The 24,845-nt window shown below is 36.2% G+C and overlaps 1 protein-coding gene across 5 annotated transcripts in view; it reads left to right on the forward strand.

Moving 5' to 3' along the window:
- The window catches only part of erc1b (ELKS/RAB6-interacting/CAST family member 1b), a 307,170-nt gene that overhangs the window by 116,257 nt on the left and 166,068 nt on the right, over positions 1 to 24,845 (forward strand). For all 5 annotated transcript variants that reach the window (XR_015942247.1, XM_088649956.1, XM_088649957.1 and 2 more), the window contains one exon: positions 8,229 to 8,364. Coding sequence is in view for 4 of the 5 variants with exons in the window: in XM_088649956.1 (XP_088506082.1) it covers positions 8,229 to 8,364 (136 nt within the window). In the remaining variant the exon portion in view is untranslated. The remainder of the gene's footprint in view (positions 1 to 8,228; positions 8,365 to 24,845) is intronic.

Raw genomic sequence — 24,845 nt, forward strand, 5'->3', positions numbered from 1 at the left:
GGATGAGGGATGGAGTAAACACACACTCTCAAACAGACTTTAATGGCGTTCCACTTCGATCTCTGCTGGTCAAACAGGTTGCGGTTGTGATAAACAGAAAGGTTTTTATCCTTGCTTGACCCTTCTTTTGGTGTTTATCCTATCCCGGGCTGTTAGTGTGGGCAGAGATCTGTCAGCGCAGTTGACGAGAACTAGAAAAATGACATCAAAAAGTGGCTTGGATGAAAACATGGTGCGGTAACCATCTCCAGGCTTCAGCGTTTGCACGGCCCGCTCATAAACGCGCGCTGGCTTCGTAACACAAGACGCATTTCTGTTTTTACCCAGAGCGCAGTGATGGATTTATTTCTTCAGCATCGATTTCCGCGCGCATTCATCTCAAAATCGCACCCAATTTTACCATTGGGTCTCGTTTTCTGTTATTAAGTGTCAGGTGCGATTGAACTTTGGAATAACGTTTGCTTTAATGCCCGCCGGCCTCATTTCTCCCGTTAAGTGACCACAAAACGTAATTGTTTCGAAATGTTGGGTCATATTCTTTTGAGAAAGGAAAGCGATTGTTTTATTGAAAGTCATTTTGAGGGCTTGCGCATGAGGTTTGGGTTGTAGGTTTGTTTTTCTGGTTTGACCTTTCAGTGTTGGTCATTAAACTGTGTTTTGCCTTGTCATGGCTTTGGGACGTCAGGAAGTACATGCTTAGTACTGAGTATGATGACTTTTTAAACTTTTTGTTTTATGAGAGGGTTTATTAAGAGTATAATGGTACTCATTTGTCCACCGAAAATTGTCAGGACTAGTTGTTTGGTTTGAATATCTAACGAATGTTATACTTTAATACAGGGTAGGGTTGCACCAGCTGTTTCTATGTTCTTTCTTAAACTAGAATGTAAAGTCTACATTAGGGGCTTAGTAACTACTAGCTAGTTTCTTACTAAATTTGTTCTTCGGTTGCACCACATGCTCTTAAGGCAAACCGTACTAAGTAGGTCGTAAGCTGTTCGTAACGTCATGCGTAGTCGCATTGAATGACGTAATATCCAAAAAAAAAAGCATTTAAATCAATAAACTGCTTTAAAATTCTGCCACTAATGCATCTATAAATGCTAAACTACATTTTCATAGTACATTACAGTCAGTCACTAATAACAGACGCACATGTCTGCATTACAAACCATGAATTAAATAAAAAAGGCAGATTTTAGTACTGTAAACCACTTGTTTATCTTCCTATCTGCCACTAAATGTACTGAACCCTCGTTTTTTGGGGACCATTATACCCATAATGTTTACTAGATGCACTTTTCAAAGTCTTCATTATGCAGAAGTTTAGTACATCTTTATAGCCCAAAGTTTCGAATGTTTGCTCTCAAGCTCAAGACATCTTGAGAATTTCAAAGTGCTTTCAAGCTTTACCCTGTAAACATCGCCTGAAGCTGTCTCCTATATGAATTATTCATTTGAAGATCTGGACCAAAATAATGAATTACTATTTTTGATCAAATTGCAGGGTTTGAGCTCTGTGGAGATAAGATTCATTAAAAAGCGTTTGGACTTTTCACTTTCTCCAAAGCGCACACTTTTCACCTGCAACTTCACCTCTCTTTTTTATGTTTGGATGTATAATTAGTGTATTTTCCCCACTAGGCGACCTCAAAATTGTGCTGAATGATTATTTTCTTTCTGTCCCTCAGCACTGCAGTCTGTCATAGACCTGTTTACCTGTTTTTCAGTTTTTCCACTCGTGTAAATGTTGCTTTTCTCGTTGCCTGAAGCCAAACTGGCTCTCAAATGTATCGTGGTTTTCCTGGTATTGATAATATGGGCTCTTATGCAACATAAAGCTCAGTGCAGAGAGGAGGAAGATGACAGGAGTTTCACGGTTGATCCAGAGTTTTTATTTGGAGGAACGGAAAATGTTGGCATTGGTAATATTGCAATAATGATGACTCTCTTTGGCCTGTAAATGGCATCCCTACTCTTAAACACTTGCGTAGTTGAGTTCGCTATATGGCAGTGTTTCTATTTACAGCGTGGAAAACAAGTATTGAACACATCAAGTTTCTTTCTGGGAATAAAATTTTTAAGGAGCTGTTGACATGGAATTAAATCAGATTTGGGTCAAAACTCAAACAATACAACCAAAACATGACAATAAAAAAAGAGTTCTGTGTTATAACAATGAAATGACACAAGGGGAAAGTCCTGAATTACTAAAATGTGTTTAATACTTTATATTAAAGGCTTCTTTAATGATGGCAGCTTAAAGACGCCTCTCATATGGAGAATGAAGTCACATGCATTGCACAGGTGTAAATTTTTTTTCACACTTCAGCAGAGTGTAAAAATCTTGATGGTTCTGTGGGTCTCGTCTATCAAATCTGATCTTTATTTTGTATTTTCAATTGGATTCAAGTCAGGTGATTGGCTAGGCCATTCTACAGCTTGAATTTCTTTCCTTGGCTGTGTTTTGGATTAATGTCTTGCCACTCTGGTTTCATTGTCATCCTCTTGATAAGGTATATGTTGGACTAATGCAGCAAATATTAATTTACAATGAGAAAGGGCAGAGGGTTGCTGAATAACTACTGAGAGATTTCAGCTGCGGTCTGTGCTTTCACTGCCATTCTATACCTCCCTTTCTTCATGTGTTTAATACTTTTCACTGTGTCATTTCATTTTATTAACGCATAACTTCGTTTATAAACTAATTAGGTTTGTTTTCTTTGCATATATGGATTTCTTTATATGGTTATTACCAGCATCATGAGAAAATTTCACATCAACAGCACCTTTGGAAATAGGTTTTTTGGGAAAAATGGTGGCGTGTTCAATACCATTTTCCCTGTTGTAGATGTTAACAGAAGAGTGAGATGTTTTCTTCATGTGTGTCCTTTATTTTTTGTTGTTGTTTTATTTTATTTATTTATTTTTTACAAAATCATTCTAAAGCTTGAGTCAATAGGGCTATTTTGCTGGTCAAAAGACTGTAATGCTCACCAAATATGCTTTTATTTTGGTCAAAAAAAAGTAACACTGTGAATTGTTATTTTTAATAAATGTACTTATTAATGTGATGGCAGAGCTTAATTGTAGGTATTATTATTCCAGCGTTCAGAAATGGAAAAAATATTTATTTATGATCAGCAGAACCGGTTTAATGTTTTTTTTTATGAAACCGACAGTATGCTTTTTTAAAAATATTTGATTAATACAGAAAGTTCATATAGAAATTAAAATTTGTATACGTTTATAAGAAATTAGAGAATTGCTTTAATTTGGATTCTAAAGGAAAAATTAATGGTTATCATATTTATTTTATTTTTTACCATGGATAGCAATTGATGATATACCCAAAACAAAATTGATCATATTTAGAATAAGACTCATTTTATGACATGATAAAAAAGCTTTATTTAAGCACCACAATGCAAAACAAAATTGCCATTTTAAATCTTTAAAAAAATCCCATTTGACAGCAAGGTATTCTTTATCATACACTGTAATAAAAAAAAATATGTGGCAAAAAGTCATGGCAGCAAATATTATTGTTACTTTAGCCTACTTTAATGAATTAATCCGCTTTCAAGTAAATGTGTTTTAAGTTATACAAAGGCTAACTTATTACTTTTAGTTTGTTTTGACAGATGTACATTGAGATTACTAAATTGAGATTACATTACTAGGAAAGTGCTTTTAAAACGGCTAAACAAAATTAAGGCAGCAACTCTGTTTATAAAATATATGAACGTTTAGCATTATCTTTACTTAATTATTTAATATTTAACATCTTAAGAAGGACAGGTCAGAATAAGCATGTTTTATTTCTTAACTAGTACCTATGGAACATTTAATCTATATTTTGACCAATTAATTCCACAAGTCGTTTGACTCTCATATTTAATTTGCTTTCAATGTACAGTATATAAAACAAAATAGCTTTTGTGATTTTTAATTTGCAGTAAATCATCCTGTCTTTTGACGCTGTTTGCGCTTAACGTTTCACCATATACTGATATCACTATATGGAAGGCATTTAAGGGAATCAACATTTGATTTAATCTGACAGGATGGGCTAGATTACACTGTCACCATCATTTATATCCCCACAGTAAAGCTCATTGAGAATATTGGCAAGCATGTTCCTTTCAAAGCCTTCCTTTCAACACGGTTTACAAATCATTTTGCGTTACATACCTGCACCGTCGCATGCTTTTATCACAACACATCAACAAATACCAGAACGACTGGCCAATTACATCCGAATTAGATGTTGTCGTTTCTCTTTATTGCTGTAGATGTGTTTCCTCCGTGAACTTTGCGAAATGGGGTTACCTTTCCCATCACATCAGAGCTCAAATGGAGACATATAAACATATAATCAAAACCCCGAATAAAGGGCTGGCGCGCAATGCATAAAAACAGTCAGCTGCTTATTGCGAGTGTAGCGAAGCCAAGCAGATGGCTTGGCCTCTTCTGGAAACACCAAATAGGAACATTCCAGTATATTTATGACCTGTTACACAAACTCCCTTGAGCGCACACACGAACACACACACACAAACTCTTTCTTTTTGCTTTGTTTTATGGACGTTATCTTCGAGATGGGCTTTTGACAGCACAGCACAATTTGCTCAATGCTTTCAGACTCGACGTGGGGTGCTTTTTATTACATTTTTTTTTTAAATAGCAGTTACAACTTTCCAGTGTGTTCATAAAACTGCTATTGCTGAGCTTCGAGCTGTAATGTTAGTTAACGATAGATTCCTGATTGTCTTTCTGAGAGCGTAATTGTCAGATGGTACTATTTAGTTGTGCAATTAGACCATTCATCTAACGCAGAACACCAGATCCAACTAATAAAACTAGAAAAGGTGTTTATGTAACGGAGCCGAAAACATCGTTTAAATAAATAGTCATGGTTTAAACGAGTTGGTGAATCATTTGAATGAATCAATGAACTGTTTGTTTAAATCAGCCAATTGTTTAAATAAATCAGCGAGTCGTTTATTTAATCGCCGAATCGTTTATTTACAGGAACCATGCGAATGAACTGATTCACTCAAATGAATCTAATTTCCCAAATGCAACGTTTGAGAGGAGGACAAAGTTCATGGTGCTGTAAAATAGATGGAGATAACGCTTTGATAGCAGTTTTAGTATGCTAGGTGGTGCTTTTAGTGATTTACTCCCTAATAATAATCAAGGAAAAACAGTGGATGTAGTAACAGTAGTCGCCATTGCTTTGTCAACATGACACAAGTAACATCTCAAATCTAAGAGACACACATATACAGTAAAGAGAGCAAAAGAAATCATTGGAAATCATTTGGAAGCATATTTACTTGTGCATCTATTTCAAAAACATGTAGAGGACAAAAAAGTCTATCAGAAAACTGTAGAAAGTAGTTTTTAACACTTTAACTGAGATTTCTCCACATTAGCCAACAAATAATTGATTAAGGATGCTTATAGTTTGTTTGCATACTTTCACTTTTATTAGATAAGACAAAACAAGAAAATACAGTCTATATATTAAGCATTTTTATAGTCGAAGAAGCAACCTTAATCAGATTATACATTGTCACAAAAAAATCTAATAAATACATATTTCTCAGCTTATATATACAAAACAGACTCTGATATGTATATATGCTTAATTTAACTATATTTGCCCCCCAGTGCTCAAACACCCCACACTCAAGGGCTCCAGAATGCTCCAAATCCTAAAACAAATGTAGGGAAATCTAATAAATTGTCCACTATTTAAAAATGACCTTTTTTTTAAAATCCTAGCCTATTAACAAAGAATGCATTATTTATTATTTATTTATTTTGTGCTTAAGTGAAATTTGATAAACTAATTTCAAGAGGAGCACATGATATGATTGATCACAGCTGGTCTCTCATCCGCAATAATTAATAAACCAATCAGGTGAATTCAAAATGAAAATAGCTAATTCACGTCACTTTCCATATCTTCATTTGAAGAATCCCCGATCCACCCCTTCTTCCCCTTTTTTCTCCTTTCTCCTTTCTCTCGAGAACTACCTGATCTCAGACCTTCTTACTTGCTAATTGACCAGGCGGGGACTCTGCACTCAGGGTTTTTTCCCCAGGACTGCATACCAAACCTGCTATTAGTATTAAGCAATATCTAAGTGTGAACTCTTGAAATGGCACTGGAATGAATTAGCCTATTAAAGTTTAAAAATAATAGTTCCCACAAAAATGATAATCCTGTTGTTTTCTCATATCCACTTGTTCCAAACAAACTTTGAGTTATCTTCTTTTTCTGAACATCGAATATTTTGAAGATACAGTGCTCATAACCTTGGACCAACTGGAGAGTAATTTTATTTATTTTTTTGTTAGTGAACTGTCTCTGAAATTACTTTCAATGGGCACACATTTGTCCAGAAGGTCAGAATAGTAATCGCTTTTGTTCAATTCCAAAATAGTATGAAATGAAATGAAAGTGAAATATGACAGTTTCCATTAAAATACACATTTTTGGCAAATGTATCCTGCTTGGTTTGACATCAATAAATCAAAAATGATCCCAAAAACTAAAATGAAAAGGAAAAAAAAAGTTCACAAAAACTTGGCCAAGTGATGATAGTATTTCATCACTGGGCTGCCCTTTGTATAGGAGCTGCGAGCTGATGACTAGAGTTTTGTGGAAGCATCTGCAAACATGAGCCAGAAAACTGTGGCTTTCCTCTGGTACTTCAGCACAGAGACTCCACTGTGCTCAGGACAGCTCATCAGAAGAATGATCAGCTTCTAGTGGCGCTGTGGCTTGGCCTGCTTTGGCCAAACCTTGTTCAGCGTCACCTTGCTTCGCTCTGAGAGCTGTCTTGATCTCTCTACACTGGTTTTTACTCCAAAGAGCCAACCGAATCGGGATGCAGGTGCTCTGAGAAGCACCTTGGTGCCGTTTTCCTGGCAAATGAAGACGTGGCTTGTCATATCCCATAAGTCCCTATAATAGCTCTTCAATTACCTTGCCGTATTGTGTGTCTTGGGCAATGCTCTGTGGTGTCAAGGGGGGCCGAAGGAGGTCTTTCCACAACGCTGTGTTATTGCTCGTTTAAAGACATTGGTGTTGGCATAGTCAGCACTACATCTGTTCTGCAGGGCAGAGGCGAACGCTTTTTACTTTTTTGATCAAGTCAAGATGGTCTACGGTAACCGATCTCCGATGGTCGGCCACGTCAATGAGAAAACTCATTGGGAGCGCATGACTTTAGGATCTCGGCCTGTTTGGTATGACACTTCTCAGAAATGAAAACTGCTCATTTATCCATTCCTTCCTTTTTGGTAGTGCTTTGTTTTCCTGAGGGTTTCCACGCCACAGCAAATGGAGGAGGGTGAAGGATAATGAGAAAAATCCCAGAGCTCAAACACAAACATACTGCCTTTCATTTGGAGCACAGCTTGATCTGTGGAGATCTGTCCTGCTCCCTTTTGTTGTCATTTATAATGAGCTAGATCGCTTCAGGCTCCTCTCATTGACCCCTTCTGTTTGTACTTGACTATAAAAAAGGCTGGTATTTTATTTTATTATGTACGTTTTTTATTAAAGCAATGCTAATCTGTAGAACAGGGGTCACTAATCTCATTCCTAGAGGTCTGGTGCCCTGCAGGGTTTAGCTCCAACTTGCCTTAACACACCTACCTGGGTGTTTCAAGTATACCTAGTAAGACCTTGATTAGCTTCAGGTGTGTTTGTTTATGGTTGAAGCTAAAATCTGCAGGACATCGGACCTCCAGGAACAAATTTAATGATCCCTGGTGTAGAACACACTATTTTTACTCTATTTTATTTCATTTTGAACCACTAATAATGACTGTTGTAAATCTCCCATGCTTTACAGTATATAGCCACTACTAAAGAGCTTTTTAATACACTTTAAACATATTAAAACCGTATTTTATTTTGATTTAAAATATTCAGAGTCAAAATTGAAATACTTTGATATTTATCGACATATTAAATAATCTACACTCTATCCCATAGTCATGGTCCTTGTAAAAATTGCATGTGAAACATCATATATTATTTCACCATTCGCACATTACACATTCGAGTTGCTATTCTGAGCATGCCATTAGTTATCAAAGGTATTTGAACACACACATTCCTCCCTCCCCATGTTTCGTATATCTACCCACCTCAATGTCCATCTGTGCATGTCTGATTGAAGTCTGTTGGTGTGTCCCTGCAGGCAGATGAAAGACCAAAGCAAGAAAGTTGCCAACCTGAAGCACAAAGAGCAGGTGGAGAAGAACAAGAACGCCCAGCTGATGGAAGAGGCCCGTAAGCGAGAGGATAACATCAATGAGAGTTCTCAACAGGTCAAGGTAAAAAGCGCACCTGGCATTTATTTACGCGATTCACTTGGGAACGGCATCCTATATATCGAGCGATGTTCTAATCCAAAAGTATTGGGATGTTTGTAATCCTGCACTTGGGCTTGTGTGAGGTTGCCTCATTGACATGCAGGATATAACCCTCTTCTCTGTGATGAACTTCAGGGAATGGTTTTACACGCATAACCACTGAAATCTGACAAGAGCAGTGGTTGTTACAGGCTTAACATTGAAATTTAAGCCATAATGAGGACTGTTACCCTTTTTAAGAGGGGCAATTTCCACCCATCCCCACCTAAAAAAAAACATGAGTTAATCACAATAGCTCAAATCTTTGTGTGGCCCTTAAAGTTTTTTCTTTTGCGCTGCCTAGAAACTGTGTCTCCTCAGAGCGATCCATCTTTGGATTATATAAGTTTGTATGTCGGCTCCAGTTCCTCATTTGAGAATTGCTGGGATTCTTCTCAGGTAAAGAGCGATCTCATGTTTCCCTCATCCAGACCGCATTCACGCACATCCTGACCTCGTGTCCTCCTCTCTTTGTGAGCTTTGGATTTTCGGAAAAGAGAAAAGGAGAGGATAATTGAACGATGAAATAAGACACAGTTGTTCAGTGCAACCGCAGGAACTATTTTTGAATTTATGGCTCTGCAATATTGTAGTAGAAACATCAACTTCGGTATCTAGGTATCGGGGTGTTTTGTTTGAGGAGATTTACAAATACAAACGACCTCATCTAAGCTGATGTAACTTTCATCATATTGACTATTTTAGCCCCAGCTTGACAGGATGGTGTTCTATGGTGGTCCTTCCCACCCTTCCCGAAGTGAGGGTCCGGAGAGAAAGCCAGAATCAGCAGTGAATGTCTGTGAGAATCTCCGCACAAAAAGTCCCAGTTTTTATGAAGGCGCTGTTTTTCCTCTTTGCCGTAGACCTCTGGACAACAATGCCACAGCGGCCCTCCCTTTGTTGTGGTTTTCGGTGTTTTTCCTGGCCGAGGGTTTGTTCTTTCGATCATTCTCCGTTTTCACATTTTCCTTGTTCTGTGTCATGTGTTCTTTGTTTTCGTTCGAGTTCATATGCTTTATTTCTGACAGCAGGATTGATGTGCTATTGGACTTCGACCTGTGGTACCCGGCAACTGGAGCGTCAGTGTGTGCGTGTGCATGAGTACGTGTTGCGGTCAAAGAGAGCTCATTTATGACTTTAGGGCCCCAGCTTCCTCTGTAGGGTCACGTTGCCGCGAGCCCACATTGTGGCTTGCTCTCTCCTGTTCGGAGCACCCTGATGCGGCTGCATCGCGGGCCTCGTCTGGAAGCAGCCACATGCTTCTTCTTTCAGCCAAGACCATGAACGGCCACAGGCACGTCACAATCCAGCCTTCGAGGCCCAAAGACTCTAGATCAGACCAACACTGAGCTGATCTCCACACGCTATTGGAAGGGAAACCAATTGTTGTTGATGATTTGGTATGGTTACGGTGGTCCTGCTCCAATTGGTTGGTCAGGGCGATCTGAGTGAAAGGTTAGCCTAGGACAACAGAACGAATCTTTCTCTCAGCACAGCGCCGACCCGGCACTAAAAATGGCTTTTTCAATCAATTACTTAGGTTTCCATTGGAGCCCTGAGGTGGGATGTGGGGTGGTCGGTCATGGTTGAGCACCAAAGCTGCACAAACACATTCAGAATAGCAACTATTGACTTTGGAAAATTTTCGATGGTCAAAAGGCAAGAAGTCTTGTTTCTTTTTTGAGATTCCTGCTGTTGGCATGGTGCTTCTGCCACATGAGTTGATTCAATCAGTCCTCTTATTAGTGGTGCTTTCTTAGGCAAGCATTACTTTAGCCATTCGAGCAAACATCTTGTCTTTAATATTAAGTTTTGGTGTTTATTAAATGCGGTTGAATGCTGTAGAGGATGTGTATGATAGTTCCAGGAGAGAACGTTGTTGTCGCTTTCGATTTGTACAGCTGAATTTGGTTTTGATTAGCTACAACACATGGAAGTTTGAAGATTGGCAGAAAGTGTTAATTGCTTTCATTTCTACTTTACGGTAAAGATAAATTGCATTGTAGTTTAAGTTTCACTCCAATTTGGTAATGGATACAGTTATTGTAAAGTCACTGAAAAGTCTGGTAACTATCTCAAACTCTAGACCCGATAACCATAGACGTTTATACAAGTTTACACTGTATGTGGATTCCTAATTTGTCTACTTCAAAAATGTATCAACCAAGAATGGTCGATGTTTTTTCAGGGGTGATTCTAAAGCCTGGTTTATACTTCTGCGTCAAGTGACCGGCGTAACCCATGGCGCATGCAACGCCCGTAGCTGTGCATTTATACTTCTGCGTGCTGTCTCTGTTGGTCTGCATTAACACTTTCGAAACGCTAGTTGGCAGTGAGGTGTTAATGTGTCTCTGTGTCGAGTTTCTTCGCTGCTGTTTTGCTTTTCCTGAACACTTCCAGGATGTACAAGTGACTCAAACTCGCTCATTTTGAGGCAGGAACCGGCGGACGTGCAACAACTTTAACTATGAGGTAAACACAAAACAAAACTTTCTATCCGGAGCTCCTTCACGGGATTCCACACTTGTAAACAATCGCTCCATCAGGTTCGCACCATTCGCGCGGCTCTCGGTCCCACCCAGACTCGTCAGCGCTACCAAGACGACCAATCACAGAGCTTGCGCTATGCATCGTTGCGACGTGTAGTTACATTTTTTGAGAGATGCATGTCAGTGACGCCGACAGCCATGGCGAAGGGCTATGCGTCAGCGCCGTAGCATACGCCGCCGTTTAACGCAGAAGTATAAATCAGCCTTAAGGGCCCACACATTTCGGGGGACCCCAGAGATATTATTAGGGCCCCACGACCACCCCACCCAGAGATATTAGTAGGTGCCCATGATCTATATCCCACCCCCCCTTACCCACTCCCCCTCCCTGGCCAGCTCCTCACTTAAGTCTGCGACCAACATCCCCCCCCCCAATTTATGTACGTGACCCTAACCACCCCACTCCCCCCTCACTTACATCCGCGACGAGTTATCACCAATATCCCCACCATTTTGTAAGTTTTGAAAATTTGTCAAAGGGCCCGTGGCGTCCAGCGGTACCCCTGGTAGCAGCCATTAATGATGCATCTATGCACAAATTCATGCTATAAATGACATCCAAAAAACATCACAGCCATTCAGAACTCCTTATATAACAATGTGCTGTTCAGTATCTTCAATCTTTGAAGTGACTTTTTGATCAAAATGTCAACGTGTAGTTAATTAAGATTAGCTGTTAGTTTCCGTTGACTGAACAAATGGAGCGCAGACGCTGCATGTGCAGAGAATCGCAATGCTTGAGGCGGGCTTTGATCAACGCCCCTCAAGAGCGTGACTTTAACCTCTTCTGAATCATCCCTATCCTTTTTCATTTATCTCTCTAGTCTGATAAAACAGGAGATGGGTTTTTATAGGCCTCCGCATCTCTCCAGCATTAGAGACATTTTCCGCCGGATACAGAGTTCCCAGACGTGCAATACGTACTGGATCATCAAGCTGTACCCCACCTCCTTCCCGCTGATCAAATATCATCAGCCTGAAGAAATCAAGACTTTCGCTGGGAAACTGAGAGAAGCAGGATGGAGAAAGACAGCAGGGGAGAAAAGATGACATTATAATGAAGCCCAGTAAATACCTGTTTTACTGCGTGGTTGAGTCTGTTCCTTTTTACTGCAGAGTTTCACTGAGAGTTCAGTGCCAAATGCTCTGACTCCCAGCATGCCTTGTGACCAGAAGGTCCCTCTGTAGCCCGGTATCCACCTTGACTGCCCTTCATCAAAGGTAGATAGGGCGTAAAAATTGAAAAAGGGAGTTGGAAGGAGAATAGCAAAAGGCACATCAAGTAAACATGTCTCTATCGTAAAAGGGTGATCATATTCTGCCAAATACTTTTGTCCAATCTTCAAAGCAAAGTCAGCAAAGGGTTTCCTCCACAGGTGCAGTGTATGTAGCCATTAGACTTGCGCTGGAGCACCGCACATTACGAATGGCGGTTGTAAGCCATAGGTCTTTTGTTTATAAGTCTCCCGACCCCTTTTATGTTTGGCACATTGTGCTCTCGTGTGGTTGTAAACATCAGCACTCAAATGCAGGGAGCTTAGAGTGACACCTTTAGTGTGCAATTGTGGAACACTATTTTATAACATTGGCAAGTTAGAGATCATGCTGCTAAGTGTTCTTACAAGCACTGGTGGTCTTGTGATATTGCATCTACATTTTTTTGCACGCTTAAGAAAACCTCACAGCAGGCAATTCTGACTTGCCTGACCATTTAAAAATGCTAATCAGCCTCGGTGACTGATCTTTTTGACCTATCATTAAGAAACACGCTTATAAGATTTATGTACCATGTACACATCTGAAAAAATACAACTTCTCATTGTTCTTTCACCTTGTATTCACATTTGCAGATGAATGAAAAGATCTGACAGGTGATGGCGGCACGGTGGAGTTAATAAAGCCCAAGTGCTGCAGGCGAATCACAGGTTTATGGTCCTTTTTAAACACGCAGATATAAAAGAGTCAAACGGGAGCCTTTTATGACTCGCCGGCCTGCCGACGCTGCTTTTATTGAGAGGGAACATATTAGAGTCCCTGGGGGGAGGCCTTTTTTCATCCTAAATGTCATTTTTGCAACCTGCCATAACAGACTGGGTGCAGCACAACATGTAGGATCCATTAGGAAGCTACAGTTGGCCAAATATTAGCAAATGAAATTCTGTGAGATGGAGGAGCAAACCTATTTATTAGGTTGGGTTTGGATTGCTTGGGTTGGGTTAGGTTTGTTTTGTTTTGTTCATGTCACTTGTGGTTGGTTTGGTTTGTTCCATCCATTTTTTGTGGGCTTGCTTTGGTCCAGCTGGGATTAGTGTGCTTAGGTTTATTAATCTGGTTTTGTTGTGTATTTACTTCGGTGTTGGTTGGGTTTGTTTATTGTTTTTTGGGGGGCCTTTTTGCCTTTATTAAGTAGATAGGACAGTATTTCTGACAGGAAACAGACAGGAGAGGGAGAGAGGGGGCAGGGGAAATGTCCTCGAGCCGGGATTCGAACTCGGGACGCCCTAAAATGCTATTGCAACATATGTCAATGCACTAACCACTAGGGTTGTTTATTGGGTTTGTCGGGTTGGTTTGGTAGTTATTTTTTCTTTCGGTTTGATTTCAATTCTTTTTTTGTTTTGTTTTTTTACTGATATTTGTTTTGTTTGGATTTAGTTGTATTTAGTTAAGCTTGTTTGGGTCAGCTGGGATGAGTTTGATTGGTTAGGTTTTCATTTGGTTTTTGTTGTGTGCTTAGCTTGGATTTGGTTTGCTTTGTTTGGGTTTGTTTATTTGTGGCATTGTGTTTGATTGGGTTGAATTTGTTTTTGTTGTTTTTTTCTTTGTTGCTGTTGCTACTTTATTAGATTGGTTTGGGTTTTTTGATTGGAGTTTGCTGTGTTTGGTTTTGGTTAAGGAATTTAAATTTAGGTTGGGTTCAGTTGGGATGCGTTTGTTCAATTGTTTTTTGTCGTGCGTTTGCTTTAGTTTTGGTTTGCTTTTATTGAGTTTGCTGATTTGTTATGTTTAGTTTAGTTTGGTTTTAGTTTTTGTTTCTTTGACAGCTTTTGGTTGTGTTTTGTTTAGTTCTGCTTCGGTTGGTTGGGTTTGATTCGATTTTATTTTGATTGGATTTAGGCAGGGTTGTTTTTGTTTTTAGAACTCAAAAATCACAGACCAGCTTGAATCAGCTAAAACCAACATACCAAGCTGTTTTATTAAAGCAGGGAACTGTTAAATTTCCAGCTAATAGTTTGTGCTTGACCTAACAATGAGCTGTGCGTGTAGAGGAACCATCTTGGGATTAGATGTTACATTACTGTCTTGGGCAAATTAGCATTGGCAGCTCCAGGTTCAGGTTTTTTTTCTTCTTGAGGTCTCTGTGGAATGTTCTTGAATGTTCCAGTCTGTCTTCCAAAACCTCTGAAGACTGACGAGAGATCAAGCTCTAGCGGTAACACTGAGCAGAGGTGAAACAAAATTGCGGTAAAAATCTGCCCGACAAGGTCGTCATCACTAATGCGGTGGCGAGAGCCATTCTCAACACTCAGAGGGAAACGGAAAGAGAGAGAGGTAAAACCAGGCCGAGATGGAGGAATGAAAATAGCGCAGGAAGAAAAGCTAGAGGCACAGTGTACTTCACACATGAAAGGCTTGATTCTGCCACTCATCACCTCTTGAGCGCGAACAGGTCAGGAGGGAGCTAACAGACGCCAGTCTTGAGACTGACACTCCAAAGCAGCGGTGGAGAGTAGCTCTGCTAGACGAACAGCAACTTTCTCGAGCTGTTGTAGGCGTGCAACACTTCGATTTTTCTTGTGTATGTTAGAGATGGCGTGTTAACACGACTACTCAAATACTCAAAACAAAAGAAATGCATTTTTCTCTGCAAGCTTTCCAATGCTTTACTTTGTCTTATTCACCGTCTTTTCAGTAAAGCTCTGGCCTGTGCCAGAAAACATGTGACATAGGAGTTGTTGAGTAATGAATAGTAGAAATCTTAACGTTCAACATTGCAGCCATAACAAAGGAAATCCTGAATTAAAGTTCGAAGATCTTACTGCTATTTTTGGCAAGGAGACCATCTGATCGTTCTACCGTGGAACGTGTATCCACAATAGATGGATTCGATAAAGAATAACCCAAATGGCGCCCTCCTTCATTATTCATTCCTTTCAAATGACCTTATAGTTCATTTGATTAGTGTTTTTTTTTTAATAATTACTAGTCGTATGGCAACAACAATTTTAAAAATAATTCAATTCATTGCCTAACATGAAAACCATCATTACACTTTAGGGAGCGTAGATGGTCTTTTATAACTGTTTAAACCATTCAATCCCACTATTGCTTACAGTAAGAAAGCAATCTGAGCAAACGCTTCTTTAATTACTGTTTTACACTATATCCACTTACCATCTGATTGATAAAAAATTATCTTAACTTCAGATATAAACAGTTCTATGGATTTTTAAATATTTAATTTGTAAATCAGATGGGAATACTCTTCAAAAGTCTTCTCTGTTCACATGCATGTAATTGTAACACAAGTTGGCACAAGGTTTTCAGTCTTTCCTTCTGCCCGTAGATAGGAGCTGAGCTTGCATGACTAGAAACAAACTGCCCGGGGGTGTTACCCAGATCTAAAATGGCCGCCAAGCGAGTTGAGCCTCTTAAAACAAGTCTTTTCTTTCAGAGAGCTGCACCATCTGATACCCATCAGCCCCATATGCAGCCCTCCACCCCTTCAATCAGCACAGAGCCTTGTTGTTTACACCCATCTTTGTTCTGGTACATCTCAAGTCTTTCTCCTCCTTTTTATGCTAAGTGTTTAGCCCCGGGCCGCACGGGGCGTTCTTGCACTCTCATTCTTGTGTTTTTTTTTTTTTTTTTGAGTCCACTGTCATATGCATAAACTAGGGGATTTGAAACTACCCCAGTGGCTTCCCTGCTGTGGGCAGAATTTCCCCGCAGAGATACTTTGATGATAATGACTTTATGCTTCGGGGAGCCTGCTTTATGACACGTTGTGCGCAGACACCCGCTATCGTTCAGTGCACGGTTAGAGCAGTGATCACAGGACTGTGAATTAAAGGTCAGCTTCCCAGAACCACTGGCAGAGGGTGGAAAGACCGACCTGAACGTCTAACACACCTGGACAGTTTTTTTTTTTTTTTTTTCTGTAGCTCAACTTTTTTTGTAAACTGCATTATTGGGTTCTGTGGGATGAAAGGAGAAATAGATCTAATATTCAGTTCATGTTTATTTCTATAGCGCGTTTACAATGTAGATTGTGTCAAAGCAGCTTAACATAGAAATTCTAGGAAATTGAAACTGTCAGTCCAGTTTTCAGAAGTTCAGTTCAGTGGGGTTAATTTTCACTGCTGAAAGTTTAAACACTGAAGAGCAAATCCATTGATGGGCACCTCCACAAGTCCCAAACCAAGCAAGCGCAGTGACGACGAGGAACAAACTTCACCAAATAACAAAAGTGAAGGGAAAAAAAACCTTGAGAGAAACCAGGCTTAGTTGGACATGATAATTTCTCCTCTTCTCAGTTCTTGTGCTGAGCTGCAGTCTAGGCGCTGGAGGCTGGAGAACACTGGACGTCCATTGTGGAGAAGCTGCAGGTGTGTGTAGGTCACCGGCGGTGTTCAGGCTGGCTCATAGGATCAATGCGGAGACTGTTACTGGGGTGTCTTATGCTCTCCACTCCTCTATGATCGCTACAGTATCTGCTTAGGATACGGCCTGGTCCAGGATAATGGATACCTCAAGACCTTATTATTGACCTTGTTATATTTTATATTATACAGTATTATTTTAGTGTAATTGTTTTTAGTAATTTTGTCTAGCACTTTTGAAATTTTAATGCTGGTGGTGGATGAGGAGAAAAAAAAAGTTTAAAGCATTTTGAGTGTCCAGAAAAGCACTTTATAAATGCAAGGAAATATTTATTATTATTATTATTTTTATTATGTTTTTAATACACTTAATACACTATCTAATATTTAGTTTTTTTAACTGTATTCCAGTTGATAATTAATCAATTATTATTATTTTTTTATTAAGTAATGGTAATATACTTTAACACTGTTATAAAAAAAAATACAAATCAACTATAGAATATAGAAATATGACTAAACAAAACAAAAATATGGGGTAAGTTGTGTCATTGTGGAATATCAACAATTCACAATTAAAAAAAATATTAATAGTTGCATAATTACATTAAATTAATTTTGCTTTTAATGTCCATAATAGCTGACTTCTGCATATTTTATTTTCATAATAATTTTAGTATTTTACAAAATATTGCAATATCTAAAGAAATCTTGTAATGTTACTCTTATATTATATTATTAATGCACAAGGTTAAAATGAATTCATTGTTAATATGGAAATTTACAACAGTTTTTAAAATAAATATGTAAATAACTTGAATATTATATTATTTTATATTATAGTATTTTTGCTTTTAATATCATTAATAGTTAACTGACAAATATATTTTTTAATAATAATTGTATGTGGTATTTTATAGAATCTTGCAATATCTAAAGAAATGATTTATGACATGTATAGGGTGTAATTATATTATTATTAATAAAGTTTAAGACTGATTACTTTTGATACAGAAATACATCATAACGTCATGCATAATTTATTACATTATTTTATTTAAATATGTAAATAACTTTATATTACATTACATGATATTACATTATGCCATACATATAATTCCCAGGTGTAACCATCAGTATTACATAATCTAAAAACATAATCATACATCATAGGCTGTAATTAGAAAGCTGTTTACCCTCTTTGTTATCTTTTATATCATTTTATTTTATTTTAATTTATTTTATTTTATTTTATTTTATTTTATTTTATTAGTTTTGCTTTTACTATCCATAATAACTGACTTGATTGATTTATATTAAGCATTTTTTCACCATATGTATAGTGCGTAATGTTACTTTTTTATTATTTTAATAATACAAAAATTTCAGTGTCATTTTCAGTTTCATTTTTAATACAGAAATTCACCATAAATGAATTCATAATTTACAACAGTTATTTTTTACATTACATTACATTATGCTATACATATAATTCCCAGTTGCAACCATTGTTATAGCATATTCTAAAAGCATAATCATATATCATGTGCTATATTTAGGACGCTGTTTACCCTCCGTGTCATCTTACACATTACACCAACCATCATTTTGATGTAGACCCTACAGAAAACACTTGATGACGAAGACGCAGAAATCTTAAGTTGGAAGTTGCCGGAAAGGGCTCGCTTCAAAGAAACACATCACAGGAGGTTATAGACGAGAAGTAAACAGTGTTGGCAGTAACCGCAGCACCCAGAGGCTTGATATCCAGCTCTCTTGGGAGCGTTTCAAAGCCCTGTTTTGAGCTCGTCATGGAGGCTTAGATTTCTTTCTGCTTGTCACTCACATCAATTCCCTCCTCTCCTGGCCTTCTTGTTATTGATTGCGTTCACAAATTAACAGCACTCTAGTTTATTGTGGCCCACTTTTAGCTACTACGCCTGAGACTTACTGAGGCTTTAAACAGCAGTGGATTTGTTGAACTCTTCACATCGTGAGTTTGTTGTGTCTCTTGACTCTCGAACCAGAGTTTGGCAAAAACAACAGGCAAAGCAGGCTATAATATACAGTTAAAGTCAGAAATATGAGTATTTTTGAAATATTTGCCTCCCTGTATATACAGTATAATGAGGAGAAGATTTTTTTCAACACATTTCTAAACATAATAGTTTCAATCACTAATTTATAACAACTGATTTCTTTTATTCTTGCCATGATGACAGTAAATCATATTTTACTAGATATTTTTTCAAGATACTATATTCAGCTTAAATTGATATTAAAGGATTAACTTTAAGTCATTAAAGTTAATCCTTTAATATCACTGTAAAGTCATTGTACAACGATGGTTTGTTCTATAGGTTCTATATTCTATATGTTTGTTCTATATAGACAATTTTAAACAATATTGCTTAAGACGGCTAATAATATTGACTTTAAAATAGTTTTCAGCAAATTAAAAACTGCTATTATTCTAGTCGAAATAAATATTTCTCCTGAAGAAAAAAATATTATCAGACATACTGTGAAAAAAAATCCTTGCTTTGTTAAACATCATTTGGAAAATATTTGAAAAATAAAAATAAATCACAGGGAGGGTGAATAATTCTGACCTTAACTGTATTTATTTTTTCAAACATATTCAGTTTTGGATTTTTTTTATGGCTTTGGTCTAATGTAAAGACAACTAAAACAAACTTTAATAAGGGTTTATTTTGTGACATTTGATCAGTTTGTGCCTGTACTGTAGATTTTAATTGTAATGCATTTAAATGCAGTGTTCTCAAAATTATTTTTTTCCTCCTGCACTGAGCCATAAATCTCTGCTTCAGCTGGTCTCATACTGTAGACTAGACTTCACAGATTCATATCTACATTCCGATTTATTAATTAGTTTCTTAATTTTCTTACATTTTATTATATATTCACACATAATTTGCCTAATTATATATATTTTATCCTAGAAAACAAATAAGTTTTTTCTTTGTGCAATATTTTATAAACTATTTAATATTCAATATACAATAAAAAGTGATACCCAAAATCCCCACTGCAAAAGCAATGACTATAATATGTCTAAAAAGAATAAACCTGACTCCATCCATTGATCAGATTTTGTTCTGCTAATTAACCAACATATATTAAAATAATACCTCATTTGCATATCTAAACAACATTTTAGAACATTCTTAATGTAATCAATAATTTTTTTTTCTTACAGAGATATGTTCATGCATAATTTGTCATATTATATATATATATATATATATATATATATATATATATATATATATATATATATATATATATATATATATAATGGAATTTTTTTCTGGAATTTATGCAATATTTTATTTATTATTTAATATTTAATATACAATAAAAAGTTATACCCAAAATCCCCACTGTAAAAGCAATGACTATAATGTGTCTAAAAAGAATAAATCTAACTCCATCCATTGTTTATTTTTTTTTGCGCTGCAAATTAACAAACCTTTATTCCAAGAATGCCTCATTTGCATATCTAAACATGACATTTAAGAACATTCCTAACGTAATAATTCTGCTGGGCAGGCATGATGATAAGCCTCAGTTATTTGTGCTTTACTTTTTGACCTTGTTGCCTTCAGAGGAGAGTTTGAACTCAAAGCAGGTCTAGGATCAGGAGCTGGGCATCAGATGGTGTGGTTTCGGCAGAATCACATCCGCATGTTCTCATTTCTTTAATAGACTTCCAAGCTCTTTTTATTGGGCCTGTTTGTTGTTTGATGTTACCGAGCTTTTGGCCCGTCTTTTACGCTTTCCTCCGCCAGGAAGGACGGACACCTGCTGCTCCTTTCCGGTTCTTTCATAAACGTTTGTGATTCCTCGCTGTCCCACCCAGAACAGTACTAAATCTTCACACGGGGAAAATGATATCTGTTTTGAGGGATGCCACTTTGGTGTCTTATTTTACACTTTTAGCTGAGCCATTTATGGTTTAGTAAACTGATCTTTTTTGTGCAGTTTTTGTATTGTTTTTATGCTAATTATTATTATTATTATTAGCTTTTTTGTTGTTTACAATAACTAAACCTTATTTTATTACTTTAATTTTAGTTTCTTTTTAAATTTTAAAAATACTTCAGCTTTATTTCTATCAGCAAAAACTATTTGTATTATTTTTCTAACACTGTAGCCTTTAACGTAATCCCCATTACACTTCTTAAACCATTTGAATTTAATTTTTAGGTTTAGATTATTTGTAGTCTTTTTTTTTTTTTTTTTGTAAAATTTTCTATTATTTGCTACTTTTTATTTTCATTTTGAATTACATAAATGTTGGTCAGTTTAACAAATTTTTGCATCATTTTACAAACAATTTATTTATACCACAGTTCTGCCTGGTTCTCGAGTTGGATTGGCTGATAGCGTGTGATATTCTGCACTTGTACAGCCTTCTCACCCTTCTCTATTACCCCAACCAAATAGAGTGACAACAGATCAATTAACTCACTAGAGTTTGACAAATATTGCAGCTGTTGGGCAACATTGTACTTTTGAGGTTTTATTAGTCGAGAATGTAGTTGTTCAGATTGCAACTGTTCAGTTTATTCATAAGGATAGTGCCTATTTGAAATATTTATTATTTCGGAGATACGTGGTTGATATTCCGCCACAAGATGGCGACAATGACCGCATAATAATAAGAAAAACTCCGCATAATTAAAAACTACAGCTGATCAAATCATTATAAAACAAGTCGATCTCTCTCTTTTGTATGTTGTAGTGCTGTATTTATACCATAGTAATCTTGTAGTGTTTGCTTTGCTTTGGGTTTTTCGGGGTTAATTATTGTAATATCCCGATTGCAAATGAGAAATGCTGGGAAATTTCTGTAGACTGATGGCATTTCATGCTGTTCAGCCTTATAATCTTAAAATGTAAGCAAAATCAGCTTGTTTGTCATCACTTTAGACATTACACTAGAGAATCATTCAAAGCTGTAAAGTGACGTTGGTGAAGTAGTGACAGCTTCTGCGCTTCTGATGTCAACTGCAGATGTAAAGGAATGGCAGAAGAAAGTAGTTCCTCATTCAAAAGGTTTAAGATTTAGGATTTTTTATATACAGTACATGATTATGCCGTCAAACTGTTGTATAAATGCAATATCATACTTGTGGCAGTGCGATATGGCTGTATATCATCACTGCTTAAAGTATTTATTATCATGTGCATTTTAAGTTTAACTTTTCACTTAGATTTTTTATTCAATTGAAGTAATTTTAGTTACTCTATTTCCATTTCCAAGCTAACCATTTTTGCAGTATTTAGTTTTCTTATTTTTGATAAATTCTCACTTCTAGTAATTTCAGTGCTCATACATATTTCAGGAAACATTGCATTGTCTGTGTCTGATTCTGATTATCTTTTTAGAACTTTCATTGTTTACTTTTGGCTTTATTTCCTGACCTAAACTCCTCACCCTAAAAAAGTCCTCAATCAGTGTCTTTCTCCTTGACATCCCGAGACAGCGCAGTGACATTGCAAACACATTTTTCATCCCATTTCCATCCAAAGAGAGAAGCCACAAATGGCAAGAAAACAACCTCTCGTTGAATCTCAGTCAATTATTGGTGTTTCACAGACTATACTATACAGCTGCAAGTCATTCTGATCTGTGCTTTTGTTCTTCAACTCATCACCTAATTGCTTTTTGCTCATCGCGGATAGAAAAAAAAACTGGGCAAATTCCACCCGAAAACCCCACCCGAGCCCGGACGGTCCCTACGGTACAGCATGTGGCTTTGATTTGTGGCTTCCCTGAGGTGTCTCCTTCTATCATCTGTGTGGTTTTGGCACCAAAAGCATTACCGTAATGAGATATTGACCGAGCAAAAAGGATTACTGTCGCTTTAAATCAAACCAAAGTGATTGCGGTCTGCCTGCGAGAGGAAAGTGCAAGCTAAATACGGTCAAAATAAGATAGAAGAGCAAGGCTTTTTTTCTACCGCACGCTGATCTGTACCCCTGTCGCCCTCCTCGAGTCCTGAACTTCCTGTAATTGCTGACCTCGGTTGCAGGAAAAAAAAAATCCTGCCGATTGGACAGATGCATTTGGTTATTGATGTTGTCTCTCATCGCAGGAATTTGTGGCGCAGGAGTCCAGATGAAAATCATGAAAACGTCGTCTCGGATGATGCGCATCAGAGCTCGTGCCGAGTGATTGACTGTTGATTCGTTGTGTTGGAAGGGATTTTTTTTGGAAGAGATTGAAAATGATTGTAATTAGATTTGGAAGATTTAAGTCGAGGCTCAGTTTTATGAGCAAACCAACAGTATGTCATTTGTGGCTAATTGTATCTAAAGTGCATGCATGGGGGGAAAATTAAATGAGTTATGTTAATGTGGGTAAAAACGGCAGTCAAATTCATACAAATATCAAAGTAATATAATATAAAAAGTTATTAAAATATTAGAATAAAGCTAAAAGTTAAATTATTTACTTCACATAAAGATAAAATATTATTATTAGCATTATTAGCGTTAATGTTATACAATAATAATAATAATAATTATTATTATTATTGTTTTGATGTTATATTTTATTTATTTATTATTATTACCAGTAGTATTAGTATGCTAGCATGCATAATAAATAATTACTATTAATAATGTTAATTATTTATTTCATTTTATTATTTTATAATATATATGTATTTTATATTATATATGTATTATATCATTGTTGTTGTTGTTGTTGCTATTGTTATTAATGTGTTAATATGTATTATTATTATTATTATTATTATTATTATTATTATTATTATTACCACCATTAGTAGTAGTATGCCAGTATGCATATTAATTAACTATGATTAATAATAATTATTATTATTGTATAATTTATTAGTATTATTATTGATATTATAATTGATATTATTATTTTTATTGTTAATGTTGTTTATTTATTTATTTATTTATTTATTTATTTATTTATTTATTTATTTATTTATTATTCCCATTAGTAGTAGTAATATGCCAGCATGCCTAATAACTAATCACTATTAAAAAATATTATTTATTTATTTATTTATTTATTTTATTTTATTATTTTAGAAAATACATATATTATTTTTAGATATATAACTATGAATAATACTGATAGAATATTAATATTAGTAATAATAATAATAATAATAATAAAAATAATTATATATTATTATTATTATTATTATTATTATTATTATTATTATTATTGTTGTTGTATAATTTATTATTATTATTATTATTATTATTATTATTTTTACTGTTGTTAATTTTTTTTATGTATTATTATTGAAACAATTCTGTAATAATTACACATCCCTTAAATATAATATGCATTTACTAAATAAATGTATATTATACATTATATACATTTAAATGTAAAATCTCAATCTGTCGAGGTCAGTTTTGCATGTTGCCGTATTTTGTAAACAGACAAAAAAAATTCTCTCAGAAGTGTCTGAATTGTCTGCCTATCGTACATTAAATATTCAGTGTTCAACGTCTAGATCAAAATTAAAACTACTTCAATAAAACTAATAAAAACTTCATATGAAACTACTTCATCAAAATTGTACAATTATTAAACAACACCCATTCCTGTCTTGACAATTTTAATAAAGAAAAAAATGATCCATTTCAAATAGTGACTATTGTAGATTTTTACTTTAACTTTAGGTTTTCACTGATAAAATAAACAAATGTCCTGCTTATGATTTTTTTTTCATATAGAACTGAAGCAATTCTGTATTAAATACACAACCCTCATATAATATAATATACATTTACTTAGCTTTACATATAAAAGCTCCAAGGTTCAGTTTATTACGAAATGCATAAAAAAAACATCCAAAGAAAGGAAGTGACCTCAATTTTGAGAAAAAAAAAAGTCTTCCAAAGGCATAAATGTAAAATCTAAATGAGCCACGGTCTGTTTTGCATGCTGGCGTCTTTTGTAAACAGCCAAAAAACAGATTTTTCTTTCTCTCTCTCAGAATTGTCTGCAGCAGGGCGACAGATACATCTGTGTACCTTCACATTCACAAAGCAGGAATTTTGCGGTGCGGCTTTCCACATGAAAAACGCCGGCTGTGATCATCCGCGTCTGGGATTGTGTGCATCAGGCCTCTGTCTTCATATTGAAGGCTGATGCTTTTTAGCTGGAAGGCAGTTTCTCAGCATGGAGGCCATTACCACTGCAGAGCTCCATTTGTATGAATGGCAG

This window comes from Danio rerio, chromosome 4 (assembly GCF_052040795.2).
Source record: "Danio rerio strain M-AB ecotype USA chromosome 4, GRCz13ab, whole genome shotgun sequence".
NCBI lineage: Eukaryota > Metazoa > Chordata > Actinopteri > Cypriniformes > Danionidae > Danio > Danio rerio.